General features: G+C 37.2%; 1 protein-coding gene and 1 long non-coding RNA gene across 2 annotated transcripts in view; one reads left to right on the forward strand and one right to left on the reverse strand.

Moving 5' to 3' along the window:
* Positions 1–7,742: 7,742 nt before the first annotated feature.
* LOC107663718 (peroxisome biogenesis factor 2-like) lies at positions 7,743–13,513 on the reverse strand. Its single transcript, XM_016454024.1, has 2 exons — positions 13,436–13,513; positions 7,743–8,932 (listed from the first exon to the last, which is right to left on the reverse strand). The coding sequence occupies exons 1-2, from the start codon at positions 13,437–13,439 to the stop codon at positions 8,007–8,009; spliced, it is 930 nt and encodes a 309-aa protein (XP_016309510.1). The 5' UTR covers positions 13,440–13,513; the 3' UTR covers positions 7,743–8,006.
* A 270-nt stretch (positions 13,514–13,783) lies between these two features.
* LOC107663719 (uncharacterized) overlaps positions 13,784–16,309 on the forward strand; it is a 3,517-nt gene continuing 991 nt past the window's right edge. Inside the window, exons 1-2 of the long non-coding RNA XR_001631371.1 lie at positions 13,784–13,855; positions 14,245–14,281. This is a non-coding gene — a long non-coding RNA (uncharacterized LOC107663719). The remainder of the gene's footprint in view (positions 13,856–14,244; positions 14,282–16,309) is intronic.

Raw genomic sequence — 16,309 nt, forward strand, 5'->3', positions numbered from 1 at the left:
TGTATTTGGTTACTGTCGCAATCTTTGTCAACCAATAACAACTATAAAAACTTCTATTAATTACTGCTATTTTAACATAATGACTCAAAAGTCTTTTATAACCACAAATAGTTTGTTAATCATGAACCTGAATCATATATTCACTGTGAATTTTGTGATTATCTTCTGATATATTCATTCATTCTGTTTTTTTTGTTTTTGTTACATTAAAACGACTATATAAATGAAATGGTGTGCTTTTTGCTGTTTCCAGGTCCATTTATCATTCATGTAGCAAATTGTACAGGTGCAAGTAGATAAATTCAGATTTAGTATGAATGACGTTTTTCCTTTACATTTTGGCCCATCTCAAGGACACAGAGTCCAGTCCGTCTCTAGAGAGGTCCTTTTGATTTCTGGTGACCCGAGACTCTGACTGACGCAGTTGTTCAGTGAAAAACATGCCTGGTCCTTTCCTCGTCTCTGCTTATGCCGTATTCAAATATTCATTGTCAGGACTATCTGGTGTCAACGAGAGGATATCATATAATTGTAGTACTTCATCTTGCTCAGCTACTTCCCCAAAACTGCATCACGACTGAATAGGTGAGAATAAAATGCAAAATTACTAGACGTGCAACCTTCTCACGGTGAAGTTGGGTCTTTGTGATGATGCACCCGACCCCCCATAGCTGAAATTCACAAATGGCCTCTCGCTGGAAAGATGGTGTGGCGTTGTGAGCTTGAGCTGAGTGGACGCTTATAAATCAACAATGGGTAAAGGGTTTTTAATGCAGCACTCTGCGCTCGCTGCCTCCATTTTCTGTCACAGCACAGTAAAAGATGAGAAGCCCGGGGGGAATACCAGCCCCCAAGATGCTCTGAGCCGAGCTGTAGGTCATGCTGTGTGCCTCTCAATGGATAAATACATAAATACATGCAGCGATGCAACACTAGACATAAACACAGCTAAGATGCATGCACAAAAATAGGTTTCAGCACGGTTAGATTTTTGAGCTACCATCAACCCTGTATAATATCAAGGAAATAATATTCAGAAGCTTTGTGATGGAAGATTGAAAACCCTCATTTTATATGTACATATATGTATGTATATGTATATACACACCAACATTTAAAATTTGGTTTATCAAACAAACACACACTTTTATTATAAAATTATTATTAAATATATAAAATCAGTAGCTAAGCTTACAAACATGCATATGCAAACAGATGGTCCCGTTTTAAATTAGCGTATGAAAATTAGTAAATTAGTTTATATACAATTCGAATTTTGAGCAACCATTAATCCTGTATAATATCAAGGAAATAATATAATATTCAGAAGCTTTGTGATGTAAGAATGAAAGACTGAACACATCATTTTATATGTAGATATTTATAAATTGTAAAGCATATTTAAAAAAAATGTTTTTGTTGGTTTACACACTCACACATACAGATACAACATTTGAAAACTGCTATATATGTTTTACATAATTTAAAATCTACATGTTTGTAATTTGTTCATGATGGTGCCGCTCACAGATGGTCCTGTTGTAAATTTGTGTATGATGTTTATTCAAACTCAACAAATACCACACAGATGTCTAAAAACGCAGCATCTGTTTTTAACAAAATAAAATGTGTTTCAGGAGGAATAATTTTGCCTTTTCAAATATTTGAGCAGAAAAGATAATGTGCGCTTCTAAATTGCTGCAGAGCCACAGCTGTTGTGAATGCAAAACAATCAGTCGGGGCATATAGAGGGCAGCCCGTCCTCATACAAGCGCAGTATCACCAGTCTGTTAAGGACAAGTCGCTGCTTTCAGATTGAAAGATGTCTTAGAGTTGACTTTCATTTGGGTGTGTTGACAATGACCTCTGGAAAAACAGGCTTTGGTGGAGGGAAAAGCAAAGGTATGTCTTTCATTGGTGAATAGAAGTGCCCTGGTCCCCAGCATGAAAGTATGAGGATTTTTCTAATATCAGATCACGTGCATGCAAGCTTTGTTTCACACAATTTCCTTGTGCCTCTTTCAAAAAAAAAAATGTGTTTGGTAAATAATGGAGGCAAATAGGATACAGAAACAGCAGGGGAACAGGAGAAAGTTTACACTGCCTATCTGTACCACTGTAAAAAGAAACGATAACATGCATGAAAATCAATTTCCCTTCTTCTCCTGCTGATCAGTATTTCCATGTTTGGTGGGGAAGTTGCAAACAGAACAAATTCTGTTGCTGAGGTTAATCTTCGCAGACACGTCTGTTTCTGTGATTTCCAGCTGAAGTTCACAGACAGACACCTTTTGCAGTATGGTTTCCATGGGAACGGGAGGAAATGATTTTCTTGGCCAGCTGCATTAAAATGAACAGCTGTATGTTGTCATTACTTTTCAGGTGATTTGCACTTTAGAGGTTTCAGCTTATGTTCAGCAAGAATCTTCTAAACTATAATTTGCCCTTCTCTCTAATGCTGTCATGTTGTATTTGAATATGCTTTATTCTGTGTGTACACACACACACACAACAACCTTTCGTGGTCATTAATATTATTTTATTAAACTGTAAACATTAAATTGAATTAATGCTTTTATTCATATTTTATTGGCATCAAATTGATCAAAAGTGGGAGTAAAGACCATTTATGTTACAAAAAAATATATATTTTAAATAAATGCTGTTCTTTTGAACTTTCTCTTCAACAAGGATTCCTGAAAATATATATAAATTTAAATATATTTAAAATATAAACCAGTGCAACTGTTTTCAACATTAATAATAATTGCGCTGTATTTAATGTATCCTCTTTTTATTCTTAACTGTTTTAATACATTTGAAATATTTTTTTATATTTTTAATAATTGCTATTTGTTTTTATTCTATTTTATTTCTTATGCTACTTTTATTTCTAATGCACTTTTTTATTTTAATTCCTTTTCATGTACAGCACTTTGAATTACCATTGTGTATAAAATGTACTATATAAATAAACTTCCCTTGCCTTAATAATAATAATAATGTTTCTGGAGCACCATATTAGCATATCAGGCTGAATGATGTAATGGCTGCTGAAAATTCAGCTTTGTCATCACGGGAATAAATTTAAAATTAATTATTTTAAAAGGTATTAAAATAGAAAAGTTTATTTATTTAATTGTAATAATATTTCACAATATTTCGGGTTTTACATTAAAAATAGAAAACATTGTTACATTTCAAATCTAAGGTGCTGCAATTCAGTCTCTTTATATGACCAGATAAGAGAAGGTATCATCCTCTCCTGAATCTCTGTAAAATTTCCTAGAGATGGAATGACTGTCATTAGGGCACCAGTTAAACCTCTTTAGATGGCTGCACGCAACTTTCTTCCATGTGCAAAGTTTCAATCAAACTTGCTATTTGATTATCAAAACTTTCAAAGCACTTTCGATTTGTCTTAAGCTGCAGGAAATTCAAGGGGACATCTGGAAGGATGTCTGCAGATTATTTGCAATTTTGTGTGTAGTAGACATCAATGAGAGGCCTGCTCAGACTTTGGCTGGAACCCACCTCACCTCAGGCTCATTACAGTGCAGACTGGCACATAATCCGCCTTAATTCCTCGTTGCTGTTCATTCTCTCTTTAAGCCACTTTAGTCCGGCACAGCCAATGAACGGAGGGCCTATGGAGGCACACAGGTATTGGCTTTTCCTTCCAGGCATGCAGTCTGTCTTTCTAGTTCTCCACAGGAGTCAGCGAGGCTATCACTTACCGTGCCAAACTCATTCCCTCCACCTCAGATGTTACCAGCAGATAATGTCAGTGCCAGACTTGCATTCATTCCCAGACAGCAGACAGTTTCGGCCCAGATCTGGCCCACATCTGGCCCGCATGGATTTCACACGGGCCAGATGTGGGCCGGATCTGGGCCAACACTATGTTGCTGTCTGGGTTAGCATCAGCCTGGAGTTGAGAGGCTCTGTGAGAAAGAGCAGGAAGCCATGACGTTGAGCTTGTCCGTTAAAAAGGGGTTTCTCAAACTATACGCACTGTTACGTCCCAATGGATGGTTTTTATGAAAAAGTGTTATCTTGAAACTTATTAGGAAAAAATAAAGTGGGAATGTCTCGGCTAACAGAGAATGTTCTCAGAACTGGCTAACATTCTGGCAATGTTCTCTCAAAGATATGAACAAACATTCTTACAGTTAATAGAATGTGCATTCAAAGTGGTCTGGTATTTAATAATGTTCTAAAACCTTAGTATAAAAATGCTATTTATACATCATTCATGGAACAGTTTTAGTTGGATGTTTGTCTACATTTTTTTTAAATGTTACTATTTGTTTCAGAACATTCAAAGGTAACATTCCTTGCAAAAATGGAATGTTCCCTTAATGCGGTATAGAACCAAGAAAAGTAACATTTTTAAAACATTCATAAACATTTTTTTGAATGTTAAGCAAACATTAAGAAATAACATTAGCAAAACGTTCTCAGAACATATTTTTGTTCACTGGAGTATTATTACATTTTTTAAAAGTATGTTTTAGTCCATAAGGCCAAAAGTGCCAATAGTTGAAGAAAACCCTTTCAATATGTGCAGGCTTTATGGTAATAAATCAATGCAATTATGCAATTTTATAAAGAATCAATGCAATTATGTATTTTAAAGGTATGCTGCAAAATGTTTGGATGTTTGACTGACGTGAGAAACTGGGTCAATTATGGCAAGAGATACAGATGGATGTTTGTTCCGCTGGTCAGAAGTGAACCATTTATGTTGAGAAATCAGTGGGTGTCAGGAAATGTATCTTTTTTTTTTTTGTATCATTGATTCTCCACATTCCCGGTTTAGAGTGCAAATGCCCTTCCAACAGTGAAGAAACACAGATAATTGGCCACTGTCGACAAGTTTGTCCAGTAGCTGTGTTAAATTTGCTTTTTAACCATGAACATTTAGTTAGGAGTCTAGAGCAACACATGGCAATGAACTGCATGAAGTATTTTATCTCAGATGTTTTATTTGTTTTTAATGACTTTTGCCTTGCCCAGACAAGCACACACAAAAACAAAATCCCAGACACTTGTATTTAAACTCTGATATAAAATAGAGTATGTCTTTCATTACGCTATAAGCTCCTATTTAATCAAGCAAAGAATAGCTGCAAAGGGTAAGTACTTGTATTATGCAGATTAAACTAGAGCGCTTTAATTCCAAACCTGTTAATCAGTGAACTCAATGCCTGACATCAAAGGATCAAGGATGTGTTGATTGTAATGGGCTGGATCACTCATCAAAGAGTGAAGCTGGCCTTGTCCACTGTAACACCCAGCATGTATGTAAAAAAAGGCATGTGGGCAATTGGCAAAGTAAATGGTATCAAAGTCTACAGGTTTTTTTTGCTGATTGGAGACAGTGCAACCCTGAGTGTAAATGAGATTTGGAGAAGATGAAGTGCAAAATGAAGGCGGACTCTTCAGATGAACTGTTACAAAGAAAAATGATAAAAATGATTTGCATGTAACTCACTATGATGTTCACATGTCTGAAAAGCTATGTAAAATACACACTATATACAAAAATATATAGCTATCTGTATCTTTTATTTTAAAACTTTAAATTAATGCTTAAAACAAGTAACTATCTGAAATCGTCTGTCTCTAACAACTGAGCATTATGTATAATTAATGCTAATAATAATATATTCAGAAAATACATTAATATAGTTTAACAAAGCAAATGTCAAAAACTACACAAATATACAATACTCTATTGTGTCTGGTATAGTGTTTTACAAGATTTTATTTGGATGCTTTTGAAGTCATTAAACAAATGTATTTTGAAGGACAGATGTTCCCTGGACCCAATCAATGTGAAAAGCACCAGAACCATATGTTGTGTATATTGTAAATTGGCAACCATTACCGAACATTTCCAGAACAGTGGTGGCAAATTCCTTTAATCCTATGAAACAAAACAGAGGGTATAAACATATGCTGTTGCATATTAAATATCTTTTGAACATTGTTAACCTAGTACACAAGTAAACTTGAATAGTTCTGGATATAGTGAGAGCAACACTTCTTGGTGGTCCCGTTTATTTGACCATATGCATAATAACGTCAATGAACCCACATGAGGGCAGACCGGTATGCCATGTTCCCAATTTTCAAATCTTTGTTATGGCGAACCTGAGAGCAGTGATTACAAAAAATGACAAATTCTTGCAAACCACTAGACCCCTCGTGCCCAGACAAGTGACTCATTGCCTTCACAATGGGCAATTAAAGCAGGGGGGCGGGTGGGAGGGGAACTGTAGTGTGAGTTTCGAGCAGGTCTGTGTCCATTTGGATGTGTTTGGCCTGAGGCATGGCTCACTGGAGAGGGTTAACAGCAGAATAAATACCCATCTTTGCAGTCATTATTAGGCTTAGGGCATAATATTCCAGAAACTTGCATCGGTCCTACTTTGGTTTGTTACAGTTTACTGGCGTATTAAGAAGGACCATGGAGATTATGGTGGGATGTCTGTCTATCTGCATCCAACCTAGGGATGGGTACCGAAACCCGGTATATAATCGGTCCCGGGGCTAAATTATGAAAGACCGGAGTATCAGTAATCTCTGACGTTAACGGTTCTGCTATCGGTACTGGAGAAATGAAGAAAACACACATACATTTATTATTGCTATATATACATTATCTTGCAAATTCTATCTCACCAGAGTCACCAGCTGTTTTTCAAACATTTGTCTATGATGCATTTTTGCTATTCGCAATGCAGAAGCGAGATTGAGCTCACGCGGAGGAGCTTCAGCACGCGCAACATGAAAGCCCTGTTTAATTATGATAGAAGAGAGAACTAAACATTCAAACATCTGCTTACACTTTAGGCCTGTGGCTGTTTTATTAAGCTAATTTAATTTTTTTTATTTCGATTTTGGCTTCTAAGGATTATACAAAAGAAGACATGAGGTAAAGCTATTAAAAACTAGCTGCGTTTCATCTTGCGCAACTTCTTTCCCTTCACAGCGGTGTGCATTCGTTCCTCCCTAAAACCCAAACTTAACGTCAGAATCAGCTCAATCGGTGATTGTTGTAAAATGCCGTATTTACTGTTGCTAAATTGCGGGGACATGTTTGATAAAACGTTGAAAGCACAAGAGACGCTGTTCCTCAGGCTGAAATGTGTGCGCTTCGCGCTCCAAAACGGACAAATTACACTTTGAGCTTCGGGTGTCCAAACGATCAAATACACACAGAAATATGTCAAAATGGTCGGCTTGGAGAGTTAGTTTGTTTTGCTTTGTTTCTTTGTTCATGTTCTTACTGTATCTTATCTTATGTATAAAACACTAAAAATGCCTGCACACTGGTGCATTTACAAATTGATGTTTTATATTCGTTTCATTAAATATTTATTTTACATTTCAGAATATAAAGCAATGTTAATTCAGCTCTTAATTTGTCATATATATATATATATATATATAAAAACAAAAAGTACCGATAAGAATACAGTTAAAGTACCGAATCGATAAGCAGTATCGGTAAGAGCAGTAATACCATTAAAACCTTAACGATACCCATCCCTAATCCAACCCAACTACCCCCTGGTGCTATCATGGCCTCTCCTTGATCTTGTGCAAATTTCTCCCTTCATAGGGGATGAGGGGAATTGGATCGTGCAGGCAGTTGAGCAAAGGCATGTTTTGATGTTTATTCATTTGCTCAGTGCTCAATCCAAGAATGCAGAAAAGTGGACCTCTGATACACAGTTTCTATCAAACTTTAATGAGGCTGAATAAATTAGCGACACAAATGATGTTGTTTTAGAATTTTAGATCATTAAGTTTGTCTCTTTGTACAAAATTCTGCATATATCATGGCAACAAATGCTCTCATTTCAGAAGAAGGCACAAGCCATATGCCTTCATCAACCAATCTCTCTGATAGACTCAAAACGTTCAACTTGGCCTCAAGTTCTCCTGCTGTATGTGTATCTCAAGTCAATCAGAAGACTGTTAGAGGCACAGTCTCAACTCTGATGCAACTCATGAAGCCTGACTGGCTCTATCATTCCAGTCTCTGTGCCACATTTGGGGCAGGTAAAGCAGATGACAGCGATCGTGTGGCTCTTGAGGCAGTAGTAGCAGAACACGTGGTTGCAGCCGACCGAATGGGGCATTGTGGGCCACTCTCCACAGACGGCGCACTCAGTGCAGTAGGTCTCCTCCGAACCTTCCGTTCCTCTCAGTTCGTTCAGAGGGGAGAACAGAGCGGCAACACTGGCCTTTAGATTCCACATGTTTATGAGAGGCAGCAGAAAGATAAGGAACTCAGCAAAGCCGTTCCACAACAGCTCCCGGTTCAAGAACTGGAAGTTGATGTCTCGTGGTCCCTGGGGTCGACTGAAGACTGGCTGCACTCCCAGCAATCTTTCGGTAAGTGTTGGATAGGTTCCTCTTTGGAGGAACAGTAGGAAGTTGACCAGGCTGGCCACTTTAGTAAGGCCCGTCAAGATGCTGAGTACCTTCCGGGCCTTGCGGGCATTGGATTCTGCAGGGTGGTTGAGGAACAAGCTATATGAGCGTTCTCTCAGCCACTTTTCTCCAACTGTCAGCAGAACAAACCAGAACTTTTGTGGCCGGCTCATGTGCCGGTACTTCTGTCCTGGGATCAGAGAGTTCTTGTACCGGATGTTGAGCAGTGATTGGCCCACGGTGGCACTGTTAGAGAAGACGGTGAACCTCCACAAGAGGAGCTGGAGAAGGGCCTTGAGTTCTGGTTCCACAGGGGTTAAGCGCCCAGGCTTGAAATGCTGGAAACATTGGGTGAACTGTGACCAAACAAGCTGTTCCAGTGCACCATCCAGTTCAAAAGCATCCAGCTGACTTATTCTCAAAACCCGAGATAAAGGGCTTGGGCCGGCCTTGGCGAAAGGCTTGTCACCTCCAGCTCCAGCTACAAGCAGAAGAAGCAAATGGTTATGCATTTTTGCATTTGAGTTGAAATCACTTTTCACATGTAAAACCCATCCTAAATTCCCTTTTAACTGTGCAGGGCAGAGGCACAGGAGGTCTTACGCTGTTCCTTCTCGAGATTCAGTCTGAGGACAAATCACATCACAGGAGATTATCCCAACAGCACAGGCTTGGAACGGCAGTAAACATCCGCTATGTGGAGCTACTTTACTTTGACGGCTTTTTATAAGGGATCTAAGAACTGTGACGTTTGGCAATTTTTCATGGAATGCGTTTGTATCGGGCTGAGTTTATCTCTTTAAACGTGATGGTTAAAAAATGAGAGCCAGGAGCTGTGGTGACCACCTCTTAGCTTAGGACTGGATTTGGACAATATCTGAAATAAATTGGCTTATGAAAATGGCAGGAAGCATCCCTAAATCTGTAAGGAAAATCTTTTTTCAATACTTCAGGTTCATCTGTGCCTAAAACCTTCACCCATTTAAGAATGAAACTGAAATGGACAATAAAAAGGATGCAAGATGTTCATGAATCAGTTAAATTATCTGCTTTAAACAGATGTTGGAAACTGTAGTTATGTTTATTGTATCAGTCAAAACTTCCCCTTTTAGGCCGCAGATTATGTTTATACCTGCCGAGGCTTACAGACCAGTTCAATAGTTTCTCAGGTAAGGAAAAAATCCTTCACTGCTCGGCAGCACTCGGCCAGGTGAGACAAATCATTGCAGCAGGCCACTCTGGGGATACGGCTTTTCCATGTTCTCGTCATAGGCTTTTATTGAGCAGTTTACAAATTATGAATGAATATGTTTTATTTGAGAACATAATATTGACAGCAACCTATCAATAGTAATGTGACTATTATCAAGGGCCTGTCAATAGTAATGTAATTATGATTTAGAGGATCACATAGATGTTAGCTCGGGCAAGTAACATCTCTTATAGGACTGCTATCAATATCAGGATTACTATTGACATGTTCTCTCAGACTCAAAAATACTTGCCAAATATATAACAACTAGACACTTTTGTCAATGTGCACTGCCCATAAAAATTAAACATTTGAATGTACAGGGCTTTAATCGGAAAGCTGAAAATCTATGCTTCTTATGTAATCGGCCAAATTCGTAATCAATGGCTGCGTTTACCTCTACTGTAATCAGAAGACCTGGCCTACATGGAGCATTTACAGTGCCACTACAGTGACAAATAGCCAATGAAAATGTGGCCTAGTTAAAACAGTAGTCTGAATAAACAACTGGACACAATATATTTGTATACTGATTTTCTCATTAGCTATATATTTCAACAATATGACCGCTCTGTTATTTATAACCCTAGTGCAATTTACAGTTGGATTTTCTAGGAAATGGAGCCCATCTTCAGGCTGCAAAATGGATGGGGAACACGCATATAAGGTTATATCAGCCAAGTCAAGGTCCTGACAAGCAGCCTTAAATGACAAATGCCTGACACCGGCACGGGCTATAAAACATGTTCTCCTGAGGCAGCCCACTGGAGGCTCAGGCCTGCAGTTCTGCAACTGATAAGCTGGGTCACAGAGTCACCTTGGGCTTAGCATTACAAGGCGGTAGGCCATGATATTCCTGCAGCAACTGGACAATTTGGAATCCGGAGATTTTTAGGAAGCCTGTGGTTACGTGACCTTGCTTTTGATATTCTGTCAGCCTTTGCATCTTTGGGGCAAGTCAGAGAAGACCTAATATCTGTTTATTTCAACAAAAACATACATTTACATTGCTATAGTTTTTGCTATATTATATTATTCAAAAGTTTAGGGTCAGTAAGAATTTTTAAAAATGTTTTGAAAGAAGTCAAAATAGAGTAAAATAGTGATACTGTGAAATATTATTACCATTTACAATAACCGTTTCTATTTTAATATATTTGAAAATGTATTTTTTTCCTGTGATGGCAAAACTTAATTTTTATAGCCATTACTCCAGTCTTCAGTGTCACATGGTCCTTCAGAAATCATTCTAATATGCTGATTTGGTGCTCAAGAAATATTTTTGTTAAAACAGTTGTGCTGCTTACTATTTTTATTGAAACTATGATACATTGTTTTTCAGGATTCTTTGATGAATAAAAACGGTCTTTTCTGTCAGTTTTGATCGTTTTAATGCATCCCCGATAAAAGTATGAATTTCTTTAAAAAAAAATTATTATATATTGTATGTATATTGCATTATATTTAATGATTAAAAATATATAAAATAAAAATATATGCATTTGCCAAATATTACAGTGCCTATTATAAAAATGAAATCACATGATGCCAGAGGTGTTTTATTATCCTTTGCTCAAACCTGTCACTTTGTACAGACGAGGTGTCACTCAGTCAAAAAATCCTATCTTAATTAAACCTTCGCTTGCTTTAATCATTTCAGTGATTAAGGTTACAGAACTCCGGCGCCATTTTCAGCTGGCAGAAACATTAGCAAGTCTCCTTGTTTTGCATTTAACTTTTAACTCTGTCCCAGAAGTATCTCTTTTATTATGAACACTGATGGGTCTGTCAGTCTCTGAATTTTAAAGGTGATGTCATCCTGAAATGGGATTACAGCACTGCTAAAATACCCGTCCTGTGACCGTTCTAATTGTTCTACGTCTGTATCATAAAATATGAATGTCTGCAAAAGCTCTTGGGGTTCAAGGTCTGGTCCTAATGTCTCATCAGACTGCCCCATTTCTCTAATTACCAATGAATCGCAAGAGCCCCGATCTAACAAACTTAACGTCTAAGAAATAGCAGCTAGGTCTGACACAAAGATATGCTTTGCTAAATCTTGTTTGCACAAAATGTAAATTATTTAAAAGAATTAATTGATTTTGTGAGTATAAAGGTGGAAGATTTAAAGTCTTAAGTACAGATTTAGGCAGAAAAAAACAGCTTAAAAACTCATGAAACATTTAAAGGCTGAGGCAGCAGGAACGACTGAAGAGAACAGTTAATAAATGAGAAAATTGTGAAGCTGCATATTATGGTGTACAGAGGGCAGTCAGGCTTTGCTGTGTCCACATAAAAACATAAAGATCTCCGCTTCAATACATTTGTCTTGTAATTTTTTATCACCTTTATGAGATTATGTTTTTTGCATAAAAAAGCATTTCATCTTTTTATGGTAACCATTTTGTTCTATTTAAATAAAAAAAGAAAAAAGATTAGAAGCAGCTACAGCAAACACGCCATCCTTATTCCATGACACCACATCACAAACCACTGCCCTTAAAATCATGTTTATGTACGAGAATTGTTTTTCTTCTCACCCTCATCGAGATTTGGCTTAGCAAGGCCATGTAATGTAATAATAAAAGACTCCTCGTTTATACAGAAGCAGCAACTTGGTAAACATTTTGCCCACAAATGGAAGAAAGACTCAAGCTCAGTTTCAAACACATCTGCAAAACAATCCAACAATATAGAGTGCTTTTTACATTTTTATCCATTTAAATGCAACACTGGCACAAATCTATAGGCAGCCTTTTGACCTGGGCTGAGATCATACTGCAGTCTGACTTTAACTCCATTCATTATGTTAAGTGTGCTATGAGCCACTTAGAGCTCAATCAAATCCACAGCAATCAGCTGTCCTAATTCTGTACGATGACGGCATTTCTGATCACTCTAAAACTTCATACAAAAATGTACTCTAAAGTTAGTACAAATACATCCTATAATGTACTGTTAATATGAATTAATTTTCACAGGTGTTTTGCATAGTGATATGTTTTAGGGTTGAAGGAAATGCCCGTAAACTTAATGAAAATTGAACCAGTAATTTTCTGCTAGTACGTTATGCGTTTTTCCACAGATTATTATTATTATTTTGTTACAGTGCTATAATGGTTGCACTTTATTTTACAGTATGTGTATTTGTGTGTATTTACAGTGTACTTGCCTAAGTTGGTAATATAAGGTAACTACATGGGTTAAGATTAGGTTCAGGGTTAATAGTTAATACCCAGTTAGAGAATTACTATAATAAGTACATAACATGTACGTGAGGAACAGGACAGTAAAATAAAGTGCTACTGCTTAACTGCTATGATTTCCAATTATATACTCTAGTTAAAGTTACTATGATATACTACTACTGCTAAAAATCCTATAAATGTATATGCCATTCAAATAGTATGAGAATTTTATTTATTAATTATTAATGATTTAATATTAATTACTATTATTATTATTTTCCATGAAAGTGGTAGCTAATGCCAAGTAACCAGTGTAATCTGTTACCTTGATCATTTTGGAAAAGAAAAAAAAAAGGAAACCAAAGTCCTAATACTGACATTCATGTTAGTGGTGGCAATGCCTCCATGCTATGATGTTAGATTGACTGGGGAGGAAACTATGCTCTGTCCTGCACAAAACTAAATGCAACTTGACACAAAGTGTTTTCTCACAACGTCTGGCTAACTAAGATTTGACATGAGCAAATAAATTTAGCATAATTACCCATGATAAGTCTGACAGTCCACGATCGGACTCGGAACTGAGGCGCTATTCTTCCTCCTTTTCCGGGTTATCTCGGTTAACCCCTCCTTGAAGCAGATGAGCCAATTGCAAATGGCATTTTCTCTGCACCCGTGATCACATGCATCCAATCGCGAGGCAAACATGAATCGCATCGCGCTATGCATGTGGGAGAGGTGTTGCTTCACTCAAGTCTTCATGCTTTGGCGTCTGACAATGAACCGCCCAATCAAAATCGATAGCGTTGTTCTACAACATGTTTTAACCAATCGCTATCAAGCAGGGGCGGGCTCTGAGCAGCATGTACTACGAGAAGGATAAAGGGAGAAAAGAAGTGAAACGTTCATATAAATGAGCATTCAGACGCCATAGTAACACGGTTTACTTATACATTACTTAAATGTAAAGCATTTGCTTTAATTCTACATTTTGATATAAATAACGTGTGTGGTGCGTGCATGCGTGCGTTTGTGTATATTTAGTTATAATGAGTGATTATTTCCCCCAGTGATGGCGTAATGGCAAGCAACAGTGGCATATTTTCTTAGTCACATCCAGCATTTTTTTTTAAATCAGTTACATTTTCAGTTAGATTATATAACATTGTACTTACATTTCAGACAGCTAAAGGGATTGTTCACCCCAAAATACATCCTTATGTTATTGCTATTCCCAACCTGCATTATTTTTATGGAACACAGATGTTATGCACTGACAGCCCTTAGTCACCCTTTACATTCATAGTTTCTTTTTGAGCGTTTCTTTTTAATATTTCTATTTGTATTTCACAGAAAAAAGAAAGTCAGACCAGTTCGGAACAACGTGACGGTGAGTAGATGATGACAGACTTTCACTTTTAGGTGAACTATCCCTTAAATAGAGTTTTTTCAATCCCTATTTTGTATAATGTCCTTCCTTGTTAACAAGGTTTTACAAGAGAGGAACCTGAACTACAATAGTCTGGCACACATAAAGACCAGACGTTTTAGAGATGTATGGAATCTGTTCATCTAGAAGTGTATAAATGTTTTTTTTATTTTTATTTTTTTACACAAGATTGTTGACGTTTGTGTATAGGACAGTATTCACACTCTCATATGGCCGTTTCAAAGTCCTCAAGGTTTAGGTTTTATGAAGATGATAATTTGAAATCTCTCGTGGATTCTTCACCATTTTTGGATTCACATATTGTGTTTATTGTTGAAAGAATGTTAAAGAGTTCGAATTCAACAATTCATCACTGCGCGCATGTTATACTCAAATGTAAGGACAGCTGGCCTTTTCCCAGAAGAGACATATTAAGTTCACATTAAGATTACTAATAATTTTTGCAATAATAGGGACATCATGATCTGTAACTCTCTAGGTGAACATTTCCATTACCTTCCTCAATATGCACTAACTGCTATTTAGTATGTGCACCGCTAATAGATATTTTAATAATTCATCAGTTTGTATTGTAAATTATTCACCTCCCTGTATGGTCATTGGTGCCATTGAACCTAACCAGACAGAAGTAAGATTGATAATTTAGGTTAAACGTAGCTGGGTTATAAGTCGTCATGCAACAAATAACATGTATTAGGCTAATATTTAGACTAAAGTCAATATTAGCTGTTATCACTGCAAATGACCTCTAAAATGCAGAGAACCGTACACGCTACTTAGTTTACAGAGGAGTTCATTAGCTAGACCACACAATATTGATGCTGGGGTAGCATATGAGCTCCATTTCTATTCGTCTATGTTTTCAAGAGTCAGCAGAATTAGATTGAAGACTGCATTTCTACCGTCCCAGAGGCATATTATGCTGTTGTCCCTTGACTGCAGTAACCATTGTTCTAATGTACATAATTGGCAATTGAATAGATTCAGAGCATTAAAAGCTGATTATTTGCCTCTTGCAATGTAAAGAATACTTCGAACCTGGTAATATGAGCTCCAAATGGGCTGATTGAATGGTTGCAATATATAACCAGATTTATTAACCCATTTCGTAGGTTTGTAATTGTTTTAAAGTAATGGCCTTTTCAAAGTATGACTGCTTATTGCTATCACTTTATGCAGAGACATGATTAAAAGGAATGTTCCAAACAGTTGTAGTTTGAAACGCACATAGTGTGGCTTTTTTTTTGGTTTCAGATACAGTATATCCAGAGGTGTAAAGAGTACCTAAAAACCATACTTGAGTAAAAGTACAGATACCTTACAGTGAAAATTACTCCACTACACGTTACAAGTCACCAATTCCAAAAACAACTTGAGTAAAAGTCTTATGCCGAGTTCACACTGCACGATTTTCAAACTCGTCGGATCACCGTTGTTTTCACACTGCGTGACTATCTGGGGTAGCATTCAGTTGCTGCTGTGTTCACATTGCACGATGGATCGGCGACAGGGGGTTTCACACTGCATGACTTCACAATAGGAAGAATCGCCGACAGCTCTGTCTGGTCCGCAAACTACATTTCACAACAAAACACACGCGAGAAGTGATAAGGAAATAACGCGAGATAAGTATTTTACTTATACTAAATATAGGCTCAAAAAGTGCACTAGTCAAAGAGACATGCTAGTTAAAAAAACTGTAACGTTGTGGAGAAGCTGGGGAAAATGGCAGAGGCAAGGTTCTATGTGCTGGTATTTAATGGAAAAACTAGAACTAACAATAAGTCAAAAGCCAAAAACCAAAGGGAACAAGGAACAGAATGACTGGCAAACAGACAACCATTACATTTGACCACTCACAAGGAACTAAAGAAAAACTAGGGCTATATATACACACGGGGGCTAACAAGTTTAAAGCCCCGTTCACACCAAGAACGATAACTATAAAGATAACGATATTAGCGTCCA

This window comes from Sinocyclocheilus anshuiensis, unplaced genomic scaffold (genome assembly GCF_001515605.1).
Source record: "Sinocyclocheilus anshuiensis isolate Anshui unplaced genomic scaffold, SAMN03320099.WGS_v1.1 scaffold928, whole genome shotgun sequence".
NCBI classification, from domain to species: domain Eukaryota; kingdom Metazoa; phylum Chordata; class Actinopteri; order Cypriniformes; family Cyprinidae; genus Sinocyclocheilus; species Sinocyclocheilus anshuiensis.